Source organism: Saimiri boliviensis, chromosome 19, assembly GCF_048565385.1.
Source record: "Saimiri boliviensis isolate mSaiBol1 chromosome 19, mSaiBol1.pri, whole genome shotgun sequence".
Taxonomy (NCBI): domain Eukaryota; kingdom Metazoa; phylum Chordata; class Mammalia; order Primates; family Cebidae; genus Saimiri; species Saimiri boliviensis.
In genome coordinates, this window is record NC_133467.1 from 31,709,690 (window position 1) to 31,734,051 (window position 24,362).

The following is a 24,362-nucleotide window of genomic DNA, read 5'->3' on the forward strand; positions in this document are numbered from 1 at the left end:
GAGGCAGGCATGGGGCAGGGGGAGGGGAAAACACGCGAGGAGCTGTGCCTGGCTGGGGGGCGCAGGAGGCTGGGTGCTCAAGTCCTCTCCCAGAGCTCTCTGCCTCCCCTGTTCTCTGTTCTGATTGGAGGAGAGAGTTGAGACTTCTTCCACTTCAGAGAATCCTGTAAAGCCCGGTTACATTGCTCTTTCCCCTCCCAGATAGCTCTGAAGGGCTGGGACCCCAGAGACGGAAGTGAGTCTTTGGCATTATTCACATCAGAGGGCTGTGTGTGTGTGTGTGTGTGTGTGTGTGTGTGTGTGTGTGAGTGAAATCCCTCCGTTCCCTCCCTCTTTCCCCAAACCACCACACACACAATGCATGTTGTTCCCCGGGCTGTCAGTTCTGCATTCTGTTCAACACGTTTATTGAACACCACTATTTGTTGGAAGCTGGAACTCCGTAGTGGAAAAAGTTATTTCAGAAGACTGCATAGGCACCAGATATGCATGTGTGTGCATGAATACATGCACATGTATGTGTGAATCAATGTGAGCAGGCTAGGGAAACAGGAGGAAGAAGGAAAAAAGAATGTTTGGGAAGCTGGGGAGTCAGGTAGCTTGCGTTTGTTTGCATCTGGGTGCTCCCATTTGCTGGCTGTGTGACCTCGGGTAAATTACATAAGCTTTCTGTGTCTCTGTCTCCCATCTGTCAAATAGCGGTAACCGTAGTATTCACTTCATGGGGTTGGTGTTGTGAAAGCTGAATGAATGAGTGTGTGCAGAGTGTGTGCAGCAGTGCCCAGCAAGGAGTAGGTGCTCTGTAGCAATTACTGTTTCCTTCTCACCCCACTCAGAGCTGGGTGAAGACAAGCTCATAAATGACTGGTTCACATTTGCCTCTTGCTCAGCCTCAGTGATGCAGAGGCAGTCACCTGGGGCCACCCGCCTCCTGCCCCCTGAGGCTCGCCTACAACACTCAGCCCACAAATTTCTAACTAAACCACTGCCATCTCCTGCCCTTGGCTGACCCTGCCCCACACTAGGCTGCACAGGGTGGAGAAGAAGTAATATCACATCATAGGGGTTGCTTCGGTCCCACGCTACCTCCCAGACATATATCTGAGCTGCCAGTTCCCTCTGAGCAGACTGGGAATGGAGAAGTGGGATGGGTGAACATCTGGGGTGGAGCCCAGGCTCCCAGGCGCCCACCCGATGCAACTGGTGAACAAAGAACCTGTCAGGAGGTCAGGAGGGAGGCCGAGGGGATTCCAGCTCCGAGGGATCCATGCGTGGCATTCCAGAGTGGGCGGCAGCTGGCACGAATCCTTGGTTCAGAAATGGCAGGGCCCCCTCAGGAGTCAGGGCCAGTTTGTGCCAAAGTCCCAGTGACATCGTGGCTCTGCTATTCTTGAACAGCTGTGCTGCCCTCCTTGGCATAGGGTTCGAGAAGGGGGGCAGGAGTGTGGGCTTGGCCAGGGCAAGAGGAGGGTTCAGACACACACACACACACACACACACACACACACACACACACTCATGGTCCACCATGAGGGTGCAGATGCCTGGTTCAGGGAGAAAAGAGGAAGAGGGTGGAACGCGAATGTGTGTGTGTGCGTGCGCGTCTGTGTCAGGAAGGAGATGGGTTTGTGGTTCTGTGAGAGTATCTGGTGTTTGTGTGCATGTCTCTGTGTTTATCTTTGTATGTGCACTTCTGTTTTGGTGTGTCTCTGCAGGAGTGTGTTGTCTGGGCGAGGGTAGATTTTTGCGCTACTTCTGTCTCTGACTCTTTGCTTGAGCCTCTCAGCAACTCGGCAGAGAGCATTTTCCCTTCTGCGAGGGTGGGAAAATATAGCTCATCAGGGCAGTACGGGCCAATGCTTTATAAACACACACAAATCACAGGATATTCTTGTGTGTGATCCTTAGCTCCCTATAAAGCTAGGGTTGATACACATTTAAAAGAGAGAGAGCTGAGTCCTCTGTGTATGCTTCTGTCATTTCTACATGTCTGACTGATGAGCATGTGTGCTTATGTATTTGACATATTTGTCACTGTGTCTCCATGGCAGTATCTGTGTCTACAGCTTGGTGTATACTCATGTGTGCTAGGCTCATATTTAACTGTGTTTCTGGTGACGTTTATCTTTAAGCAGCAACATAACAGGAGTTAGAAGCACAGGTTCCACAGTGAGACGATCCAAGGTTCGAATCCCTGTGTCACAGTAACTAATCCACTAACCTTGGACAAGTTTCTTAACTTTTCTATGCCTCAGTTTTTTTCCACAGGGATAAAAATAGCCCATGAGCATACAAGAGATCACGTTTAGTGCCTGGCACAAGTTAGCATATGTTAACAGTCCTGTCTTTGAACGTGCTCCTTTCTGAGAGCTGTCTCCTTGGTTGTGACTGCAGTGTGTCACATCTCAGCTGGAGTATACACTGCTTCTGGGCAGAGCGTGGGTCTCTTTAATAATATCTTTAATAATATCCGTGACCCCTCAGCGCTACCTCAGTGCACCTTGTGCACTTGTCATCTTGAGGTGAAATGAGACCTGTTTCAGGTGAAACAGGACGGGTGTCAGATGCAGGCCCATGCCTGGGGTAGTACATGGAGGGCACATGGGAAGCTGGGGATGGCAGTGCCACCACAGCCCAGCTGGGCATCAGGGTCCCTCACGGTCATTCCTGCACATCTGAACAGGTCTCCCTGCAAGCCCAGCCTCCCTCCTCCTCCGTGTCTCAGTCTGGCCTTGAAACTCACTGAAGGGCCTCCTTCTTCCTTTCTCTTCTCACCCCCTCTAGGGCACTAGCCTAGGTGCTGGGAGGCCTGTGTGTGTTTGTTTTGTTCTGGAGATGAGTCTCACTCTGTCGCCCAGGCTGGAGTGCAGTGGCGCGATCTCGGCTCACTGCAACTTCCGCCTTCTGGGTTCAAGCGATTCTCCTGCCTCAGCCTCCTGAGTTGCTGGGACTACAGGTGCCTGCCACCATGCACAGCTAATTTTTGTATTTTTAGTAGAGACGGGGTTTCACCATATTGGCCAGGCTGATCTCGAACTCTTGACCTTGTGATCCGTCCACCTCAGCCTCCCAGAGTGACGGGATTAAAGGCTTGAGCTACCGCGCCCGGCCCTGCGTGTGTTTTCAGTGGGTGAGATGAGTGCTCTCCAGTCTACACCATGCCTCACTGTTTTGCAGCTTGTGTGTGTTTGCGCATGGCTCTGTGGGGGTGTGTGTCTGGGAGACATCTTTCTGTGTGATCCCCGCTCTGTTACAGTGGGGACATGTGTCTGTGTGTGTGACGTGCCTCGTGCCTGGGGTTTGTTCTCCTCCCCCAGCTGTCCCAGTTACATAAGCAGCTGAGGGGTCCGTCAGGCCTGGGCTATGGGCTCCTCCTGCTGGCCGCCTCTGGCACCCGCAGTCTGGGGAGGGGACTGCTGGTGACGTCGCTTTCTTGTTGGGCCTTATCCCCTCTGGAGGGAGAAACCAACCCAGTCCTCAGCGCAGACCTGCCCCCAGCTACTTCCCAGCCCCAGGTCATGGGGTAAGAGAGGATACCTCAACTCCCTGAAGAGCCCTCTCATAATGCTCATACTGTGGGCTGGTTATGAGTTCTTTACGAAATGCCTCCTTAACATATAGGACAGGGACCTATATGTTCTCTGAGGGCAAGGGACCAGGCTTGCCTTGTTTACCACGGCATCTCCAGTGCCCAGTACAAGGCCTGGCCCAATCAGTGTTTGTGAATGACTAAGTTTACAGGGTGGAGAGGCTTAGGAGGAGGGACAGTATGGTGTAGGAAGATTTGGGGCTTTGGGAACATTTAAGCCTGGGTTCAAGTCACCCCATGGCCGCTTAAAAGCTGTGTGGCCTTGGGCACGATACTTAACCTGTCTACACTCAGGTTTCTCTTCTGTTAAATGACACCACCTTGCAAAATATGCTGTAAGGACTAGAACTAATATCCAAAAGGGCTTCTTGTGTAAGCATTTCATAAATGACATCTATCATTATTACAGCTGGTAACATCTTTCATCCCTCAAGCATCGTGAAGGCACTAAATCCACTCGATAATTAAATCCATTATAAAAGGAGAGACGTGTTCTGCCAAAAGCTTCCCTGTGAGTTTCAGTTTTCACATAGCTCCATATGCCTGTGGATGGATTTAGATGATGTGGCTCTGGAGCAACCAGGCTGTGGATATTTCAAAGTGGGAATAAACAGGCGCCCTGCTGCCCTGTACATGGGCTGGCAGTCCTGGGAGGCGAGGGCTGGACCTCTGATCTCCCTTCAAGGCCTCAAACATTCGGCTTCAGAGTTTCTCTGGCTTCTCCAGGGTTCCTCAATGTGGCTTCTATCGGTAACCCCATGAGCAGCACCTCAGAGTCAAGCACTGTGCCACACTCTAGGAATGCAATGTGAAGGAAGGTCTGGTCTGGCCTGTGCCACTTTCCCTCTCTGGGCCTCAGTTTCCTCTTCTGTAAAGGGGGGTGAGTGAGTGGGAGGGAAGGGGGATGAGAGGGGACAAGGAGAGGGTTGGAGGGTTGAGGGTGCTAAACGGGCTCTGGTCACCTCCCACTGACAGCCACTTTGACAGCCTCAGCTTTGCAAACCTGGCTGTCTCTTCTCCCTATTCTGGTTTCATCCTTCCTGCCCCTCCCCACTCCCCACCTTGATAGTTCAGGAGAGACAGAGCACCTGGGAAGGGTGATTCTCCATTCTCCCACCTCCAGGGCAAGCCCCACCCCTCCCAGAAGAGAGCACTGTTCATCTCTTCTCACTGTCACTGAACATAGAGACTCCTTCACCTAAACACCAGATCTAAACTAGATCTAAACTACAGTAAGCCTCTTAGGAAACAGTTCAAATAATAATTCAAAACCTAAAACAAAATAATCTTTATTTATCTCCGATTTCATATTAGCTTCCGGTGCCAAACATTTTATGTACATTCCTCATTTAATCATCACGATAACCCTTTGGGTGATGTGATCAACCTCAATTCAATTTGCAGAGGAGAGGAAAAAGCAGGTTGAAGGAGGTTAGGCAATGGGCCAGGATCACCCAATCAAGAAATGACGTCGCCTGGACGGCCTCCTCTCCTAATCCATTTTTCTTTTGGTTTTGCCCTCTGAGGGGGTGAAAAAAAGGTCTCCAGTGACCTTCTGGATCCCAGAAGTGCCCTTCAGCTCAAACCCTTCGCGTTCGGGAACTCCTGGGTTCTGCCCACCCCTGCAGGGTTTGCAGCCAGGACTGTGGCAGAGAGCAAATAACTGAATTCTAAATGCGTGGCCACAGTCACCTCGCCAATCCCAGGGCACCTGCACCCAATTCTCCAGGAAAGGCTGGCAGGTGCGGGGTCGGGTGTGCTCTGTGCCAGGGTGGGTGGGAATTTCAATGAGCCGAGTGCAGTTAGCTCTCCAGTGCGGGGGCCTGGGGCGGAGCCAGGGCCGGGGGCGGGGCAAGGCCGGGGTCCTGGGCGGAGCCATGATTGGAGGCTGACGTTAGCCCTGGTGGGACGGGGAGGGGGCGGGGCTTGGGACTGGAGCGGGGCCGGGGCCCGGGGCGGAGCCAGGATTAAAGTCCGACTGTAGTCCTGGTGGGGCGGGGCGGGAGAGGGGCCGGAACTGGGGCTGGGCCGGGGCTCGGGGCGGAGCCAGGGCTGGAGTCTTGAGGGGCGGGGCGGGGCGGGGCGGGGCAGGGGCGGGGCTGGGACTCGATAAGAGGCAAAGGTGAGTCTAGAGAGGAGGGGCGGGGCCGGGGCCAGGTGCGGAGCAAAGGCCGGAGTCTGGCGGGGTGGGGCGGGCAGGGCCAGGGCTGGGTCTGGGGCGGGGCGGGGCGGGCCTGCCCGGGGCGGGGGAAGGGGCGGGGCCGGGGCGGGGCCAGGGCGGGCCGGCGAAGGGGGGGCCGGGGCGAGAATGGTCTCAGAACTGCCAACGGCTGGAGGGAAAACAACGGGAGGGGCGGAGGGAGGGGATTCGGCAGCTCCCGCTCAGCTAGCTCGGCGCACCCACGCCTTGCTGCCCCGCTTCCTGCCCCCCAGCTGGGCATGCGCCCCCGGCCCCTCCGGTCCCCCAGAACCTGCACCACCCCCCGGAGCCTCCCCAGAGCTGGCCGCGCAGGATGGGCGCCCTCAGGGCCACGCTGCTGCCGCCGTCGCTGCCGCTGCTGCTGCTGCTAATGCTAGGTAAGCCAGGCCCCAGTTCCGGTTCCCGGCCCCGCCGGGCAGGTGCCTGCCGCCCAGCACCCAGACCAACCTGCCTCCCGAGCTTTTCGGGGCTCCTCACATCCTCCTTCTCCGTTATGGGTGCCTCCAGCCTCCCCGGGACGGCAGGCAGCTGCGCTTTGTGGCTGCCCGCCGAGCCAGTCTTGGGAAGAGTGCAGGATCCCCAGCTCTCAGCCAGGGACTGGGGCACAGGGAGGACCCACTAAGGTGCTCCCCCGGGCACTGCGTAGCCTCCTGGGGCAGGTCCGTCTTCTTAGCTAGTATACCCACGCCCTGGGGTCGGTGCACCAAATGCTGCAACTCCTTTTTGCCCCACACTCAGCTCTAGGCCTGGCCCTGGGTGCGCGCCCTGCGTGGGCAGTGCCTGCCCAGCTTCGTAATTGCCCCAGAGTTGGCTGGGGGCCCAGAGGCCACTTCTGCCCACGATCTTTGAAGTAAGTCTCCCCCAGTTGCGCTCCACACACTTCATCAGCTGAGGCTGGGGACGGTTCCCTCTCTCGCCCCCATCTCCACCCTGGGCTGGGTCCCTCTTTGCCCTTCTTGCTCTCTCCCAAGTGACACTTGGCTCTGCAGCCACCCATCAATTTTCACAACTGCTTAGTTCCAGCTTCCTTGGCTCAGGAGAAACCAGGTTCTGTGGAGACTGATCCTGGGATCTCCAAGCACCTTGTGTCTGCTGTGGTGGTGTTCATGGTGGGCTGTTCTGGGCCAACCTTGCATGGATGCATGGGAGTAATGACAGTGGAATTGTTTTTGCCTGAACTGGAGGGCTCCCTGTAGGCGGTGGTCTGGGAGAGAGTGTGGTGTGGGGACAGTGAAACTGCCAGTACAGATGTTGATGAGACAGAAGCCCTTGAAATGAGAGTGAAGTGTGGGGGTGGGGATGGTGACTTAAGAGCTGTTGTCATCAAGGCAGAGGCTGAAGGTAGCCCCAGCTGCCTGTTTCTAGACCGGAGCTCCACAGTGGCACCAAGCAAAGCCTTCCCTGCTGCAGGTCCCTGGGCCCTGCAGGGCTACCATGAGTCCTCTCCTTGGTCCCTGGGCAGATAACAGCAGAATGTACAGAGAGGAAGGTGCTGTGGGGCCTGGTTGCCTAGCACTTGGTGTGTTTTCCCCAGTGGGCAGCATGGAGCAGGGAGGAGCCCAGGGAGACAGGGAAATGCTGGCCTGTGGTTGAAAGAGGAACACGCAGAGGTCTGAGCACCCACTGCTCTTGGGAACCTTACGTTCATTTCACAAATGAGGAAAATGAAGTAACTTGCCCCAGAGAGCACATTTAGTGAGTATTGGGGCTATGATTTGAACACAGATCTGATTCCAAAGCAGGCCTCTTTGCTCTCCCTTTCCTTGCTGTGACTAATACAGAGGAGGGAAGAGAGAGCTGTGTGGCAACTGATTTCCTAAGGCTGTGGGGTGACTTTCCCATGGGGATCTCCAAACATCAGCAGTTGTGGAGCCAGGAAGATGGGAGGGGGCCTTCTGAGCAGCCCGCCCGGAGGCAGCCAGGGAAGGTGTCAGCTTGGCTGTCTCTACCATCACCCTGATTATGAAACTTGCCTGGCCTGAGGCAGGTCTCTCCTGAGTCACATACACACTCACTCATTCATGGTCAGAGCTGGAGCTCTTAGTTCACCTCCAGTGTGGAAACTGAGGCCTGGGAGAGAAGGAGACTGGATCCCAGGCCACACAGCTGGGCATGGGGATGGTGCTGGAATCCTACTTCCTGACTCCCAGTCTGTGCCCCTATCAACAGACCATGAGTTCTCCTTGTGACTCAGCCAGAGGAAGAAGGAAGGGGCTAGGAGCCCAGCAGCAGGGGTGGGGAAGTTCGGAGGAGCCGTTCTAGAGAAGCTGGCGGGCAGAGTTTGACCTCAGACTCCTGGGTATTTTCCTCTAGCCCCTACAGAAAGCTATGGGTATCTCCCTGAGAGACCTAAAAGTGACACTCTGGTTGGTGAGGTCAGTCCCTTCAGGCCTGACCTTGGAGTTGCCCCATCTTCTTCCCTGGTTTTGCCCCTCTGGAGGAGTGTGTGGAAGCCGCCTAGGGAGAGCAGGATCTTGGCTTAGATATTATACTTTTCCTGCCTTACCTTTCTCATCTGTAAAATGGGGAGAGGTGGGGAGGAGTGGCCTAGCTCTCCTTACCTTCTGAGGTTCTGTGATCTTATCTAGTGGGAGCTCTGGAAGGAGAGAAGGGAGGAACGCAGCCCTCCAAGGCCGCCAGGAGTATCTGCTGGGGTAGGGTTGGGCATAGGGGTGGAATAGGCTGAAGAAGAGAGCTTTGGCCTTTCTGAAGGGAGAGAGGAGAAGGGGCAGTTGGTGATTTAGTGCCTCTCTATAGAAAGAGAGCCATATATGTAAATGAATGCATACCATATGCAAATGAATGCTTTGTTAAGGAACTGGGGCAGGCGCCTTGTGTGTCTGCTGGGCTAGCCAGGAAGGTTGGTAGGCACTGGAGGAGGGGATCTTCTGCCCCCAGTGCCAGGGCAGAGTCTGGATCTTCCCCCAGAAGCCCCAGCTCCCTGGGCAGCCCTGCAGGGTGAGAGAAGCAGTGAGCTCATGGCACAGCTGGAGGGGGGAGGGCATTGTGTGGTGAGAACTGACTGGGTCTGTGCCCTTTCCAGCTAGGGCCACTGGCTCCATTGTCTGGCCCAGGTGACCCAGCTGAGCCAACTAGCCCTTCTGAGCAAGACTGCCAGCTCCCCTCAAGCAAAGGAGGGGACATGTAGTCTCAGAATCCCCCAGCCAGAAGCCTCCCCTGACCAGGAGGAAGGAATGGTAGACATGGAGGTAGGTGAATGGCAGGGACAGATCAAGGTTGAGTTGGAACCAAGGCCTGGTTAGGTCAGGAATCAGATGTACTCCTTTCTGCCTTCAGGCGCTCTGCTTCTAGTCTGCCAGAAATGGGATGCATCTGGGTGCCAAGGCAATCCTGGGCCCACACCACCTCCTCGAGACCCAGGTGTCTTATATCCCAACCTCTGTTTCCTGTTCTCAGAACAGGGTCCAAGCTGTGGACCAACTTTCCCAGGTCTCCTTTCCTTTTCTAGGCAGAAGTCAAGAATGGTGCTTGTGGCAGAGGGCATAGAATGGGGCACCAGGCATCTTCAACTCCTTTTGCCTTTCCCTACAGGAATGGGATGCTGGGCCCGGGAGGTGCTGGTCCCCGAGGGGCCCTTGTACCGCGTGGCTGGAACAGCTGTCTCCATCTCCTGCAATGTGACTGAATACGAGGGCCCTGCCCAGCAGAACTTTGAGTGGTTCCTGTACAGGCCCGAGGCCCCGGATACTCCTCTCAGTATCGTCAGTACGAAGGATGCCCAGTTCTCCTATGCGATCTTCAAGCCCCGAGTGCTGGCGGGTGAGGTGCAGGTGCAGCGCCTACAAGGGGATGCCGTGGTGCTCAAGATTGCCCGCCTGCAGGTCCAGGATGCTGGCATTTATGAGTGCCACACCCCCTCCACTGATAGCCGCTACCTGGGCAGCTACAGCAGCAAGGTGGAGCTGAGAGGTACCAGGCCCTGGAACGGGGTGGGGCCACACACCGTCTCAAGGCAGGAGGGACACAAGTGACCCATCTAACTGCCCCTTAGGTTTTACAGCCAAGGAACTCTATGTCCAAAGAGGTTCAGTGACTTGTGCAAAGTCACCCAATAACTCAGTGGCTGGTGTGGGACTCAAACCCAGATTTCCTCACTCCAGGCCAGTGCTCTTCTGATCATATCAAGCCCCCTTCTGGAAGAAGAGCCATCCAGTCCCCTTTCCATTCCCAAGAATGAGGAAGACTGATGGGGTGAATAGACTCTACTCCTGGACAGTACAGGACCCAGATCTGGGAAAGAGCGTAGTTAGGGAAGGAGTTAGACCATGTGACATTCTCACTCTCTTAAGGTTCTTTGTCTCCTGAAGAAGGAAGACAAAGCCACTTTTCTTGGTATTTCAAACAGGGGTCAGTCTTAAACGTAAGGGTGAGTAGGCAATGGGCTGGTTCTTTGAAATTCAGCAAGTATTTATTGAGTGCCTGTGATATGCCCAGCACTGAGCTTGGCACCACTGAGTTACAGAAGAAATAATACAACATGCAGTCTTTGCCCTCTGGGAGCTCACAGTCTATTTAGGGAGATAGGCCGTACACAGGAAAAGTAACAAGGGCTGCCGGCTCCCAGCCCTCCCTGACTCCAGCTGTTCTCTCCAGTTCTTCCAGATGTCCTACAGGTGTCTGCTGCCCCCCCAGGACCCCGAGGCCGCCAGGCCCCAACCTCACCCCCACGCCTGACGGTGCATGAGGGGCAGGAGCTGGCACTGGGCTGCCTAGCGAGGACAAGCACACAGAAGCACACGCACCTGGCAGTGTCCTTTGGGCGATCTGTGCCTGAGGTGCCAGTTGGGCGAGCAACTCTGCAGGAAGTGGTGGGAATCCGGTCAGACTTGGCCGTGGAGGCCGGAGCTCCCTATGCTGAGCGACTGGCCGCAGGGGAGCTTCGTCTGGGTAAGGAAGGGAGTGATCGGTACCGCATGGTAGTAGGAGGTGCCCAGGCAGGGGACGCAGGAACCTACCACTGCACTGCCGCTGAGTGGATTCAGGATCCTGATGGCAGCTGGGCCCAGATTGCAGAGAAAAGGACTGTCCTGGCCCACGTGGACGTGCAGACGCTGTGTAAGTGCCACATCCCACTGTGGGAGCTGGGAGGGACAGTAGTCTGGTGGGCACTGTGGCCACAGGGGGTACTGGATAGCCGTCGTCTGACTCCAAGGAACTCATCTTCTAGAGTGAGCAGCCCTGTTAGTATTGCTTCCCACTCTGCCCTTGATGAGTTTTCTCTGCTCAGTGATTGATTATAGACTTAGGAGGGCCATGGCTGAGGGGTGGGGTTCAAGCCCCCGAGTAGAAAGATGGTCATACCCAGTGAGGGGCAGACAGGAAGCTTTGAAGCTGCTGCTGTCAAGGAGAAAACACAAAGTTGGGCCGGGCGCGGTGGCTCAAGCCTGTAATCCCAGCACTTTGGGAGGCCGAGGCGGGTGGATCACGAGGTCGAGAGATCAAGACCATCCTGGTCAATATGGTGAAACCCCGTCTCTACTAAAAGTGCAAAAAATTAGCTGGGCATGGTGGCACGTGCCTGTAATCCCAGCTACTCAGGAGGCTGAGGCAGGAGAATTGCCTGAGCCCAGGAGGTGGAGGTTGCGGTGAGCCGAGATCGCGCCATTGCACTCCAGCCTGGGTAACAAGGGCGAAACTCCGTCTCAAAAAAAAAAAAAAAAAAAAAAAAAAAAGAAAAAAAGAAAACACAAAGTTGGGGAATCAGGTGCCTCTTGTCCCCTCCTGCCTCTGTGACACCTCTTCCCCTTTCTGTGTTTCAGCCAGCCAGCTGGCAGTGACTGTGGGGCCTGGCGAACATCGGATTGGCCCAGGGGAGCCCTTGGAACTGCTGTGCAATGTGTCAGGGGCACTCCCCCCCGCAGGCCGTCATGCTGCGTACTCTGTGGGTTGGGAGATGGCACCTGCGGGGGCACCGGGGCCTGGCCGCCTGGTAGCCCAGCTAGACACAGAAGGTGTGGGCAGCCTGGGCCCTGGCTATGAGGGCCGACACATCGCCATGGAGAAGGTGGCATCCAGAACATACCGGCTACGGCTGGAGGCTGCCAGGCCTGGTGATGCGGGCACCTACCGCTGCCTCGCCAAAGCCTATGTTCGCGGGTCTGGGACCCGGCTTCGTGAAGCAGCCAGTGCCCGTTCCCGGCCTCTCCCTGTGCACGTGCGGGAGGAAGGTGAGACGGGGCTGGGCCCTGGACAGGGTTCAAGGATTGTAGACCCATTTTCCTTCTGTTTCCACGTCCCCTCCCTTCTATCAGCTGCTTGCATGCCGCACCTCATGCTCTTCTTCTACCAATATGGTGGGAATACCCTGAGTTTCCTGGGGCGGTGCTTGGCAGCAGCCCTCACCCCATGCTCCCTGGCTCTGCCCCGTCTGGCCCCATGTCCTGTGTTCTGCAGGTGTGGTGCTGGAGGCTGTGGCGTGGCTAGCAGGAGGCACAGTGTACCGGGGGGAGACTGCCTCCCTGCTGTGCAACATCTCTGTGCGGGGTGGACCCCCAGGACTGCGGCTGGCCGCCAGCTGGTGGGTGGAGCGATCAGAGGACGGAGAGCTCAGCTCTGTCCCTGCCCAGCTGGTGGGTGGCGTGGGCCAGGATGGTGTGGCAGAGCTGGGAGTCCGGCCTGGAGGAGGCCCTGTCAGTGTGGAGCTGGTGGGGCCCCGAAGCCATCGGCTGAGACTACACAGCTTGGGGCCTGAGGATGAAGGTGTGTACCACTGCGCCCCCAGCGCCTGGGTGCAGCACGCTGACTACAGCTGGTACCAAGCGGGCAGTGCCCGCTCAGGACCTGTCACAGTCTACCCCTACATGCATGGTGAGTGGCACCCCCTCCACCCTCCTCACTCTGCCTCCCATCTGGCCCCTGCCCATCTTCTGACCCTCCTGCCACTGTCTTTCTCCTCCATATCATGTCACATAAAGTCTCAACATATCCAGCTTCCAGCCCTGCAGTGTCCACCTGTGTAGGGTCCTCTGTGGTTGCTGCTGACTTGCATGCTGAGGGACAGGCTGCGGGCAGGGATAGGGAAGTCTGAATGGAGGAGGTGGGGCCAGAGAACTTGATGGGGAAAGTTCTGGAGGCATGTGGGATGGGTGGAGGATGATGGCATCCTTTTGAACAGTCATCCTCTCTCCCCCAGCCCTGGATACCCTATTTGTGCCTCTGCTGGTGGGTACAGCAGTGGCCCTGGTCACTGGTGCCACTGTCCTCGGTACCATCACTTGCTGCTTCATGAAGAGGCTTCGAAAACGGTGATCTCTCACTCCCAAGGTGAGGGAAAAGAACCCCCCGACCTTGTCTCCATTGGGCCTCCACCTCCAAGTCCTGAACCAGGCTGCTCCCTCCCAGGCCCCACCTGGCGGAGGAGGAGGCAGCTCAGATCAACAGGGCTCTGTTAAGGGGTGGGAGCTAGGAGGGAGCCCCCTTCACTCAGGGCTCTGTGTCCTTAGCCCACGCCGGGCGCCCTTTTCAGGTCTTGCAGGTGTTGACTGTCTTCCAGCCCAGCTCCAAGCCCTCCTCTGGTTGCCTGGACACCCTCTCCCTGTGTCCACCCTTCCTTTAATTTATTTGACCTCCCCCCACCCAGAATAGGAGACACGGCTCCCCTTTCTCACTCCTTCCCTCCCAAGCCCTCCCTCTGGCCTTCTGTTCTTGATCTCATAGGTATCCTATATAGGGAGACCATTCCCTGTCCTGGAATTAGTTTTTCTAAAATGTGAATAAACTTGTTTTATAAAAAGTAGGCTTGACTGTGTCTTCCCTACCATGAGACTGTAAAAGGCTCAGGGTGTGTAGCAGGGAGGTGGTTGGGGGTTGACAACCTATTCTAAACGACCCAGGCCTCTCTTCCCACCACAAACACCATCTGGCCTCCGTGGGCCATGCCACCCACCCCAGGAGGGGACACCTGGGTTCCATCTGCTGCCTGAACTGTCAGTGCTGAGGCAGTGCCTGATTGGACTCCTGCTTGGGGAGGGAAGTATAGAGGGCAGGTTCCAGCTGCCTGTGGTCCCCCCTTCCCAGCTTCTCCCATGTTATAGGGCATGGGCTTCCAGGAGCAGGGTCTTTTCTGAGCTCCCCAGACTTCAGCCCAGTCTTCCCCTCTCCTTCTCCTGGTCAGGCTAGTCTTGGACCTGACTCCTCCCACTAGGCCCTGGGGCGGCAATTCTTGTTCCTTCTGACTGACAGCAGCAGAACAGAAGCCTCAGCACACAGCTGATACTCAGACTGGGACAACAGGCAGTCACGGGAAGGCTTGTGTGTCCCTAGGGTCATTGCACCCGTATCTACTCAGTGCCTGCACATACCCACTGCCCGCATATACCCGCTACACCCGCATATACTTGCCTCACCTGCCTGTACACACCCTGGGGTTTCCTCCCTCCCACCCTTCAGCTTCACCTCTCCTCCAGTGCCCCAGGAATTTCATGAATTTTCTTGCCTAAGGATTCTCTGATCCTAAAATTCTTACCTGCACGGCACCTTAAGAGGCATCCAGTAGGCCTCCTTCCATTGTTATTTAAACATTTATTGAGCATTACGAGTTTGCTAAGTGTCATTTTTACAGATGAGGAAACTGAGGCCCAGAGATGTGATTTGCCCAGAGTCATAGAGCTAATTAGTGACAGTGTCAGGACTGGGACCTAGGTCTCCTGACTTGTCACACTATACAGTGGTGCCCTGAGTGGTGACAGTGGCAAGGAGAGGTGTGGCAGGGTCTCTGTGACTTCAGGGGGCAGGAGGGGCCTTTCCAGCCTCAGTTTCTTTGCTTGTCCAATTGCAGTGGGTTGGCTTCTGTGTGAGTGCGTGTATGTGGATACAAAGTAGCCCACCCTGTCTTGTCCAGACTCCCCTGTTTTACTGAAACCCATATGAATCCCATTTCCCACTCCAACGTCTGTTCTTAGGGAACCAGCTGATGCCAGGGTTCAGGAATCTCATCTTTGATGACGGGACCCCGGTGGCCCTGTGACCTGAGGCAAAGATGTCCATGCTTTGACTGAAAGGAAGAGACTGGGACTTGGGTCCTTTCTGAGTGCACCCAAGCTGCCTAGGCTCCCTCCTTGGCCCCCTTTCTTGCTTCCAGAGGACCCACAGGACCGTGGCTGTGCCTCATAGGACCCCGGCTGCCCAACCTGGAGCAGAGAAGACTGGAGTGCTTTCCCCAGGGGACTTAGACTTCTGAAAGGGCAGGAGTGGAGTGTGGTCAGGGCTAAGGGAGGAGGTCCTTCCTGGGCCAGAGCTGCTGCGTGGGAGGCGGTGCTGTCCCAGGGTGGGCTCTCCTCGGCCTATGCTTTTCTCCAGGGCACCAGCTTCAGGTCCCCTCTGCCCCTCTCATCTTGCCATTGTTCTCCCTCACCATCCAGGAAGCTGCGCTGGTGACTGGGATGCGACCATGAGGCAGGTGGAGGTGGGGTGAGAATATGCATCTTTGGGACCCCTTGGCCCAGCTGGGCTGACAGCAGGCTGCAGTCACCTCCAGATGTTCCGATTCCTATCGCTTCTCTCAGATTTTCTCCCACATTCAATCCTGCCTTTAGCCCTACAAGGGGTTCTGTCCTTTGCCCCAAAAACCCTTCCTGCTCCACCTCTCCCCCTCCCCCAACCTCCCCAGGAATCCCCTCAAGTCCTTCTGATGGCTTCATCTCTCTGTCTGGCCTGCTCAGCTTCCAGACACCCCTTCTACTTGTTGCTGCCCTGTTTCCACTGATGGCTGAGTTCCTGGGCCCAAAGTTAAACTCTTCAGCCTAGACTTAGGGCCCCTTTCCCACATGTCAAACCCCACCCTCCACATGTCTCTGTCTGCTCCTGTGAGGATCCTCAGCTTCTTCTCGGCTTCTCTTCAGCTTCCATGCCCCGTCTCCTGCTATGACCTCTTTGCTTAGAGCCCAGGTTCTCAAAGTGTGGTCCCCAGTACAGCAGCAGCAGCAGCATGACCCGGGGACTTCTTAGAAATGAAAATTTTGGGTCCCCACCTATTGAGTTAGAATCCCTGGGAGTGGAGTCCAAAAACTGGTGTTTTAACAAGCCCTCCGGTTCACTCCGATGCACACTGAAGGTTTCTAACTGCTGACTTACGTATTCCCTACGCCTTACACCGGCCCCAGCCTTCTGATCACCCACACTCACCCACACTCTCCCACCTTCCGCGCAACTGCACAGGTGGTCAGTTTGAATTATCCCTTGTTCAGCTGCCACAGGTAGATTCCTCTGATTTCGCAGGTGCCCCTTATTTTGAGGACAGGAACCAGGTTTTTGAATGTCCACCCCACATGGCACCCAATCAGTGATGTGAATGACTGTGCCCCAGAACCAAACTGCTTTCCCAGGGGCTCCCTGCATCCCAGCTCTAGTGAACCCACTTTCCAGATCTCTCTCCTGGCCCTTCCTCCTCAGAAACTCTCTCTCTCTTCCTGCTTGTGTGGGATACCTGTAAGATCTCACTCCACTGTCAGAATATAGCCACCCCTGGTTTTTCTTTCCCAGGCCTTTGTCCAGGGCCCCAGCTCAGGCATCTACCCCCTCTGCCTGCTTCCCTGAACCTGAGGACTAAGGTCATTCGCACCTTGCTGAGCCCCCTTGCAACCCTTCGTCCCGGTGAGGGTGGAGCTGGAAGGGCACCCTCCTCACGTGGCCATCTTGCTCCAGCTCCTTTCTCCTTCGCTTCAGCTTGGCCTACCCTGTCGCTGGACAGTTGTGCCATGTGTGGGGAGGCTGGCAGAAGAGGTGAGCAGGGACTGCAATCCATCCTACACTCTGCTCCCCAGGCCATGTACCCTGGTTTGGGGCTGTATCTGTCTGGAGGAAAAGGGTGCCTTTTTAAAATTTGCACAGAGGTGTTCTACCAGTTAGTGGCAGCCCTGAGTGGACCAACTGTCTATTGGTCCATGTATGTATCTATCAGCTGTCTTTATCCGCCACCATCTTCCCATCCAACCCCCAAAAGTCCATCCTTCTGTCCATCCATCCACTCATGAACAAATGCGAAGGTCAAACACAGACTGGTAAGTTCACCTGGCCCCACCCTCCATTTCCCTGAAATCAGGACCCCTCCCTTCCATACTAGATCCTAGACTTGAGGTTCTGGGGGGCGGGGACTTTCCAACTTTAGCACATTTCCAGGGGCTTTGCCTACCTCCTCCTTCTCCTCCACCTCTGAGATGCAGTTCCCCATGTACCTGTGTCTGGCCCCTGGTCTGCCACAGTGGTTCAGAGGAAGCTGGTCACACCTTGGACTCAGTCTCTGGGGGTGGCAGGCAGCCATTCTGCTCCTTGTCAGCCCCAGCTTCCCCCCCCGCCCCCTCCCCTGCCCCTTCCTCCTCCACCTTCTCATCCAAGCGGCTGGGGATGGACCAGTAGAGATGGGCATCAAGGCGGGCTGCAGCCTCTGCCAGCTCTCGAGCACTGCACGAAGGTGTGGGCACCTCAAAGGTCTCATGAAAGCTGGCATAGTCCACCTCATAGAAGCCGTCCTCCAGGGTCAGCACTGACGTGAAGCGGTGGCCCCACAGCACCTCGTCTACCAGGTAGGAGCTCCGAGCTTGGCATGTCATTCCTGAGGGGAGGGGCACGGGTCAGGGGGGATCCCGGCTCCACGCTTCTCTTCCCTGGCTCTCATTCCACAGCCCTGCTCCCAGCACCCTCCCTTCTATTCCTTCCCTAAGGGCTCCCGCTTCCCTTTGGTCCGGTCCATTTTCTCCCCCTCCCTAGCTCCTGTTCTTACCCAGTTCCCTTGCCCCGTCTCCATTTGCCCCAACTCCTCTTAATCTCCAGCTCTTTTATCCCCTCCTGTCATTTGGTGATGCCAATCAAAAAAGCTTAACCTTGAAACAAACCTTAGGGATCATCTAGTTCAACTTCTCACTCCACACAGGGATCCCTAAAGGAGCATTTCTAACAGTGGGCACCTAGCTTGTACTTGACTGCCTCTCAGGACTGACAGCTCAGAGAGGGCGCACCCCTTTGTGTGATAGCTCTCATGGCTGGGTTGTTCTTTATACAGAGCTAAAACCTGTCTCCTGGGGTTTCCACCCCTTGGCTTCATTCCCCTCCCACTTTACAGTCCTTTGAAAATCTGAAAACAGGAGCCTCAGGTTCCCTCAAGTTTTCTCTTCTTGACTTAACATCCCTGGCTTCCTCCACGATTTCTCATTTGAACTGGTTTTCCAAAATTCTACCTTTTTGATTACAAGCCAGAATGGCCAAGGAGGGCCCTGAAGCATTTTGAGTGCAGTGAATTTTCCAACTGTGGCCTGCTCCATGCATAAGAGAGGGCACACCATCTCTCTGTTCTGGCCATGATGTGTTCACAAATAGGGCCCAGGATAACATTACATAATCACTTTGGAGGCTGCATCACATTGCGACGACATCAAGCCTGTAGCCAACTAAAACACCCAGTTCTTTTTTCACCAGTGCTCTTCCATGCTGTGCTTACATAAGTGATTTTTTTTAAAAGCCTAAATGTAGAATTTTATATTTATTCCTTTTAAATGTCATCTTGTTGGGTTTTGGCTCATTATTCTGGCTTTTCAAAAGCGTTTTGAATCCTGACTGTCTCACCCAAAATATTACCATCCTTTCCAGCTTTATCTCTCTAGAAAAAACAGACAGAGTCCCATTCCTATCTCTTCTGTCCTGGGCCTCCCTGCCCCGGGCCTGTGTCCTGTCTTCTTGTTGGGTTCGTGCATCCCTCAGGGAGGGTCATTGTCCTCCTGCCACAGGGTCTTTCCCCCAACCCGCATCCATCTCGGAACAAGGGGAAACAGAAGAGTGGACATCAGCTAACCAGAGGGTGGCTGTCAGCTCGCAAAGCCTGGCCCTGAGACATTCGTATTCTGCGGTGAGGCTGGAACAGGAAGTATGCAGTGGGAGAGAGGAAAAAGAGGCATAGGGACACTGGGGGGAGAAGGGCTTCGAGGAGGAGCGGGCAGGGCTCGGGGTATAGAGAGAAAAGACAGCTGGCAGGGCAGGAACTTGCCCCCAGAGGGGCCTGCCTGAGATGCTGGCTAAAAAGGAGTGACAGCCGGAGAGAGAGAGAGAGAGGAAAGGGAACGGGGTGAGTGGGGGAAGGGTAAAGAGTCGGGGTGAAGTAGCAATGCGGAACAGTGAGGGGGAGCTGGGGTTGGGATGTGAAGCGGGGCGGGGGGGCCAGCGCAAAGGGGCCAGGGAAAGGATCTGAAGGCAGCAGCCTGTCCGCGAAGCCGGTAGGAGCATCAGCAGCTCGGGCGTCAGTGGCAGGGACTGCGGCGCCCCCTAGTGGGCCTTTGGTTCTCCACCCGCAGTTTCCTCGCCCTCCTCCATCCCCCCTAGTTCTCAAGTCCTAAGTAACCTCATCTGCAACTCCTATAGCACTGGTCTTTCTCCACCTGTTCCCAAAGCCTTCACTGTGTAGATCTGGGTTGGACTTACTGACATCACAGATGAGTTGCCAGTTCCTTTTGGAAAAGGGCTAGAAATGGTAACATCATCTATGTCCCTTGTCAGTGGAAATGGATGAACCGGGAAACCGAGGCAGAAGTGAGACCAGATATTAAGCTCCCCTCAAGCGCCAGCCTAGAAATAACTCAGGCCATGGAAAAATCTTCACCGTCAAATTCCAGGGGCCTGAACCTGGCTGCAGTGCGAGAACTCCTGAACCTAACCCCTCCTTCCAACTCGGGACGTCTAAACATGGAAGCCACATTGCCTGTGTCCAATCCAGGCATGGCCACTTGCTGGCTTAGGAAAGTGGACAATTCCCTTAACTTCTCATTGGAGCAATCGCGTCTCCGAAAAGTGAGCGCAATAACGAGAAGTTACCGTCAGAGGGTTCTTGTGAGGATTAAGTGAACTCAGAGGTGGACAGTGCTTTGGAACCGCGCATGACACAGGGTGAGTACTGGGCAGGCGCTAGCTATTATTACTCTCCCTATTCCAAGTGACACATTCCTCTGGGCCCAGGGCCCCACGCCAGTGCCATTTCGGAGAATTCCTCCAAGCTTTCTCTTGGCCTTCAGCAGTGACTCGGTTCCACCCCCACCCCCACCCCGGTCTCACCCCGCTCTCTCATCCTGCACTAGCCCTTCCATCCATCCTCCCCACCTCCCGTCTCGCCCCTGCCTTCCTCCGCCCTGCCCACCCGCAGCCAAGCCCCGCTCCCTTCTCCGGGCCCGCTCGCACCCGTGGCCTCCACCATGCCCTCGAGGATGACGACGATCTCGAAGTCGTCCCTCTCGAGGGCGCGGCGCGACGCCTCCCAGAAGGGGCTGGCGGCGTCGATCTCGTGGCTGATGACCAGCGGCGAGACGAGGAAGAGGCGGTCGTCGCCCGTGTCGAAGCCCACGCTGAGGTCGGTCTGGTGCAGCGGGATGAACTCGCCCTCCAGCGTCTGGCGCGAGCGGATGAGCTTGGCGCGGATGGAGGCCTCCACGATGTGCGAGGAGCGCAGGTCGCCCACGCGGAACATGAGGCAGAGGCGCCCGTCGCGCAGCGACACCACGGCGTGCGAGGAGAAGACCAGCGTGGCGGCGCGCTTGTTGGGCTGCGAGATCTTGACGAACATGCAGCCCACCATGAAGGCGTTCACCATGGAGCCCAGGATGGCCTGCAGCAGCAGCAGCACGATGCCCTCGGGGCACTGGTCGGTGATGACGCGGTGCCCGTAGCCGATGGTGGTCTCCGTCTCGATGGAGAAGAGGAAGGCGGCCACGAAGCCGTTGAGGTTGTTGACGCACGGCGTCCACGCGGTGTCCTCCAGGTGCTCCAGGTCGCCGCGGCCGTAGGCGATGAGCCACCAGATGGCGCCGAAGAAGAGCCAGGTGAGCGCGTAGGCCAGCACGAAGAAGAGCAGGCTGAGGCGCCACTGCAGGTCCACCAGCGTGGTGAACAGGTCGGTCAGGTAGCGGTACGTCTCGCGCACGTTGCCCTGCTGCACGTTGCACCGGCCGTCCTTCTCCACGTAGCGCTGGCGGCCGCGGCGCCGCGGCGGCTCCTCCGGCCCGGGCGAGAAGGCCGCGTTCTCCTGCGCCATGGCGGCCGCGTCAGGGCGAGCGGGGCGGGCGCCTGGAGAGCGGCGCCCGGGGCCCGGGCAGCCGCCACCCGCCGCGCGTCGCGGGGCGCCTCGGCGGCGTCGGGGGTCCTGGAGGGGCTTAATAAAGGTTTGCGGAATGAGCGGCCCCGCGGGAGATGGGGAGGCGCGGGACAGCAGGGCCAGCACCCGGCCCTGGGGGTCCCTTCTTGTCTCCCGGCCTCTATTTCTGGGAATAACACATTCAGCCCTGACTGCCCCCCAGGCTCGGAACGTTGTGAGGCTCGGATGGAATAACGCACCTGAACTGGGTAGGACTGTGCGAGTTCCACGCCGTTTTCATTTTCATGTGGAACTCGCACAACCCTATCCAGCTCAGGTGCGTTATTTCATGTGGGAAGGAGGTATCAGGGATCTTGGTGCCATCACCTCCAGCTGGGGTGTGCAGCACCTCACGGGCAGCCCGGGGGCCAAAGACCCGGGCCCAGATCCCTCTAGTGATGTCCTGAAATCACTGCCCTAAGCACTTCCACCAGTCCTTCCCCAGCTGTTGCCCGTCCAGCCACCAAGGGCTCTCCTCGCAGGCTGTTTTGAAGTTCACCCCAAGATTGACACACAGTCTCTCCCATTCTTCCCTCCTCGGATCTCACTCACTCCACCCCCTCCCCTTAACTCGCTTTCAAAGGAGAAAGAAATGAAAGCCGTGGAAAGTCAGTGGAAACCCTCCAGTGTACAAGGGAGGAACATTAGGAAATTCCCACTGGAGATCCTTCCCGAGGCCTACCCACGATCACTGCTGCTCTTGGGCCAGCCCCATTTCCCTTGAGTTTTTTCCCCTAGTGGAGACAGCCTGCAAATGGGGAGGGGAACTGGAAGAAACAGATCAACACAGACCTGGGGAAAAGGAAGCCCAGAGTTCATCAAGAGTTAGGCTTCTTTCCCTCCGGGATTCTATTCTTCACTAGACACATGGAATCAGATCAAGTGAAGCACTAAGCACCCACATTTATTTCCCCACTCCCTCTAGTTATTTTTCCTCCAGACTCTTACTCCCCATGGACTATCCTAACACCAGCCCCGCCCCCACCTGCCATATGTCCCAAAGCCCACATTCCAAGCAAAGCCCACCTGATTTTGCTTCACATGCTTCCCTCTGAGGAGCTCTCTGAGCTGCAGTCTGCTCTGAGAGAGGTCCAGAGCCCTTCCCAAAGCACCCAGGGTCTTCTGGGAGATATGGACCACACAGGGAAAGGTCTAGAATAAGGATTTGGGACTCTTCCACCTTCCCTTCTCTTTCCTGGGAATTATCCTCTCCTCCCACTCCATGAAAATGTGGGCTGGCTAGTGGGTGGGGGATGGAGGAGTGTGACATAGGAACCACAGATGGCCTGGATGTTTGACCAGGTCCTGGGGAGAAATTGCCTGGATATGTGACTGTAAACCTAGCACTCCAGCATTTTATGTTCTGGGGTGAGGTGCTCTGCAGTCAGCACTCTGGAGAATGTGTGTGTGTGTGTGTGTGTGTGTGTGTGTGTGTGTGTGTGTGTGTTGCGATAGAGAGAGCAGGAAGAGAAATCAAAATGAAATGGCTTTGAGCTTAGGGTTACCCCCTGCATAAACTTTCCATGGAGTCAGGGGATGCAGGGTCCAAGAGCCCCATGGCAATGACAGATTAGGGATTCCTCTGCCCCCAACAATGTGCTTCCTTTTTCTTCCCCGAAGCTCAGGATGTCCTCAAGAAGTGTAAGCATTGACTGGCTCAGAGATTCCAGGTCATGCAGAAAACGACCCTGCTCTCATTCATCCTAGCCTTAGTCTCAGGTGGGCTTCCAGAAGTTCTCTCAGGGTCTTAGTAATCTGACCCCCAGTCAGCCTGCTTAGACGGATCTCTCTGCCCAGGGATGGGGAAAGGACCCCAGTGTCTGATCACCCCCAGAACTCTCACTCTCCGTTGCCCCAGGGATCTAGGTAAAGCTTACTTTGGTTTCCTGAGTGGGGGGCTGCATTTTTCTCAGGGGAAGGAAAAGTGTGAAATTGTTACCTCTATCCCAAGATCAAGGACTTGATTTCTGCATCTTCCCTCCAAGAATTTCAGTTCCTCCAACCTACTCCTCCTCATTTCTTGTGCATGCTATGACCCCTTTGCAGAAGATTGCAGTACCACTTTTCCTGGGCCCCTCCTCCCCCGAGAGAGCTGGGGACTAAGGTGGCTCATTTTTTGGAAGGAGAGACCTGGTCAAAACTCCCCCAAAAACCAGCACCTCCCAAACCCCCACTTGCCTTGGAAATAGAGGCCCAAACCCCAAGTCCCCCGCAACTCAACTCACAGCACGTGGAGAGGAGAGTAGCCGGCAGCAGAAACCCCTGGGGGGTGGCGTCCATGCCCCTGACACCGCCCCCCCCACGGGCCCCCTTGACGGGTGGGAGCCGCAGACACTGCTGTTTCTCCTAAATGTAGCGGCAGCTCTGACTAGGACTTGCTATCTGTGTCATCCCTACTTCCCAGGCTCCCCTGCTCCTCTCTCGTTTCCATGGCAACCAGTCTGGCGACAGCTCCAGAGCATCCCCCCCTCCCCTCCCCAGTCCTGGGTACCACTAGGGGTTGATCCAAACCACACGCCATAGCTATTTTTAGCCAAAGTCCCTCCTTCTGGACAACTCAGAGCTTGGCTCCTCATCCCCTCATAGGAAAAAAAAAAAAAAAAAGAAGAATAAGAAGAAAGAGAAAGCTGGCACGGTGGTGGCTCTTTCCTAAGAAGCTCCTTGCTCAGGGGAAAATACAAGCCCTCATGTATTTGAGAATAAGGTGTTAGGTTCCCTGGGGTTTCAGAGGGCCATCTGGTAGCTGGCAGCTCACCACCTTCAACAGGGGCCTCCGTGTGCAGGTGCTGCCCTCAGGTCAGGCCCCCCATCACAGTCTCTAGTTTTGGATCTACTCAAGGAAGGGAAGCAGGGTCAGGACCTCTAATTATTGTCATTGATTTGCATTGTGACCCATAGGAGTCACTTCACTTCCCCCAGCCACAGTCCCTTCCTGCCTGCTTTACAGTGTGTGCAGATCAAATGAAGAAAAAAAAAAATCGAAGGGCTTTGAAATGTATTTTGTCCATAACAAAAACCCTAGAAGCAACCCAAATGTCCACCAGAGAGAAAAGCCTTGGTTAGGGCTTACTAACTATTCACTCAGCAAACTTCTCCAGAGCCCAAGTGCCAGGCAGCGTATTAGATGGGGTGGTTACAGAGTGAGTAAGTCCCTGCTCACAAGGAGCTCATTAACCCGTGAGGGAGAAAGACACATGAACACACAGCGGCTAGTGGTACTAATTCATTGAACATCGGATATGAACGGGACACAGGTCTCATTGCATCCCCATGGCAACTCTATAAGGTAGATATTATTTTTCCCAGTTATACATGAGGAAACTCAAACTAAGACACATTAAGTGATTTATCAAATGTCACAGAGTTGGACAGAGATAGGAGTCAAACTCCCACATCTGTATCACCTCATGCTTTTTATTTTTTATTTTTTAAAAAGACTTCTTACAGAG

At 55.6% G+C, this 24,362-nt stretch overlaps 2 protein-coding genes across 6 annotated transcripts; one reads left to right on the forward strand and one right to left on the reverse strand.

Annotated features, from left to right (window-relative positions):
• Positions 1-5,868: 5,868 nt before the first annotated feature.
• On the forward strand, positions 5,869-13,542 carry IGSF8 (immunoglobulin superfamily member 8). 3 transcript variants are annotated; one of them, XM_003937927.4, is made up of 7 exons: positions 5,869-6,166; positions 9,342-9,719; positions 10,404-10,865; positions 11,570-11,977; positions 12,204-12,617; positions 12,943-13,073; positions 13,253-13,542. In XM_003937927.4, the coding sequence occupies exons 1-6, from the start codon at positions 6,103-6,105 to the stop codon at positions 13,056-13,058; spliced, it is 1,842 nt and encodes a 613-aa protein (XP_003937976.1). In that variant the 5' UTR covers positions 5,869-6,102; the 3' UTR covers positions 13,059-13,073; positions 13,253-13,542. The 3 variants fall into 3 exon arrangements, with proteins under 3 accessions (XP_003937976.1, XP_003937975.1, XP_074246259.1); XM_003937926.4 differs by having other exon boundaries at positions 13,276-13,542; XM_074390158.1 differs by having other exon boundaries at positions 12,943-13,542.
• A 768-nt stretch (positions 13,543-14,310) lies between these two features.
• On the reverse strand, positions 14,311-23,329 carry KCNJ9 (potassium inwardly rectifying channel subfamily J member 9). 3 transcript variants are annotated; one of them, XM_003937925.4, is made up of 3 exons: positions 23,139-23,329; positions 19,965-20,922; positions 14,311-17,358 (listed from the first exon to the last, which is right to left on the reverse strand). In XM_003937925.4, exons 2-3 carry the CDS (start codon positions 20,812-20,814, stop codon positions 17,027-17,029), a joined length of 1,182 nt encoding a protein of 393 aa, XP_003937974.1. In that variant the 5' UTR covers positions 20,815-20,922; positions 23,139-23,329; the 3' UTR covers positions 14,311-17,026. The 3 variants fall into 3 exon arrangements, with proteins under 3 accessions (XP_003937974.1, XP_039315935.1, XP_074246260.1); XM_039460001.2 differs by having other exon boundaries at positions 19,965-20,931; XM_074390159.1 differs by lacking the exon at positions 23,139-23,329 and adding an exon at positions 21,940-22,945 and having other exon boundaries at positions 19,965-20,931.
• Positions 23,330-24,362: the final 1,033 nt, after the last annotated feature.

Bases quoted from the DNA above. Each gene is read 5' to 3' on its own strand.
- IGSF8 (XM_074390158.1), top strand. From the start codon at position 6,103: ATGGGCGCCCTCAGGGCCACGCTGCTGCCGCCGTCGCTGCCGCTGCTG. The intron at 6,167-9,341 runs GTAAGCCAGGCC...CTTTCCCTACAG, and splicing joins GCTGCTGCTGCTAATGCTAG to GAATGGGATGCTGGGCCCGG. The intron at 12,618-12,942 runs GTGAGTGGCACC...TCTCTCCCCCAG, and splicing joins AGTCTACCCCTACATGCATG to CCCTGGATACCCTATTTGTG.
- KCNJ9 (XM_003937925.4), bottom strand. From the start codon at position 20,814: ATGGCGCAGGAGAACGCGGCCTTCTCGCCCGGGCCGGAGGAGCCGCCG. The intron at 17,359-19,964 runs GTGCGAGCGGGC...CCCTCCCCTCAG, and splicing joins GGGCATGGTGGAGGCCACGG to GAATGACATGCCAAGCTCGG.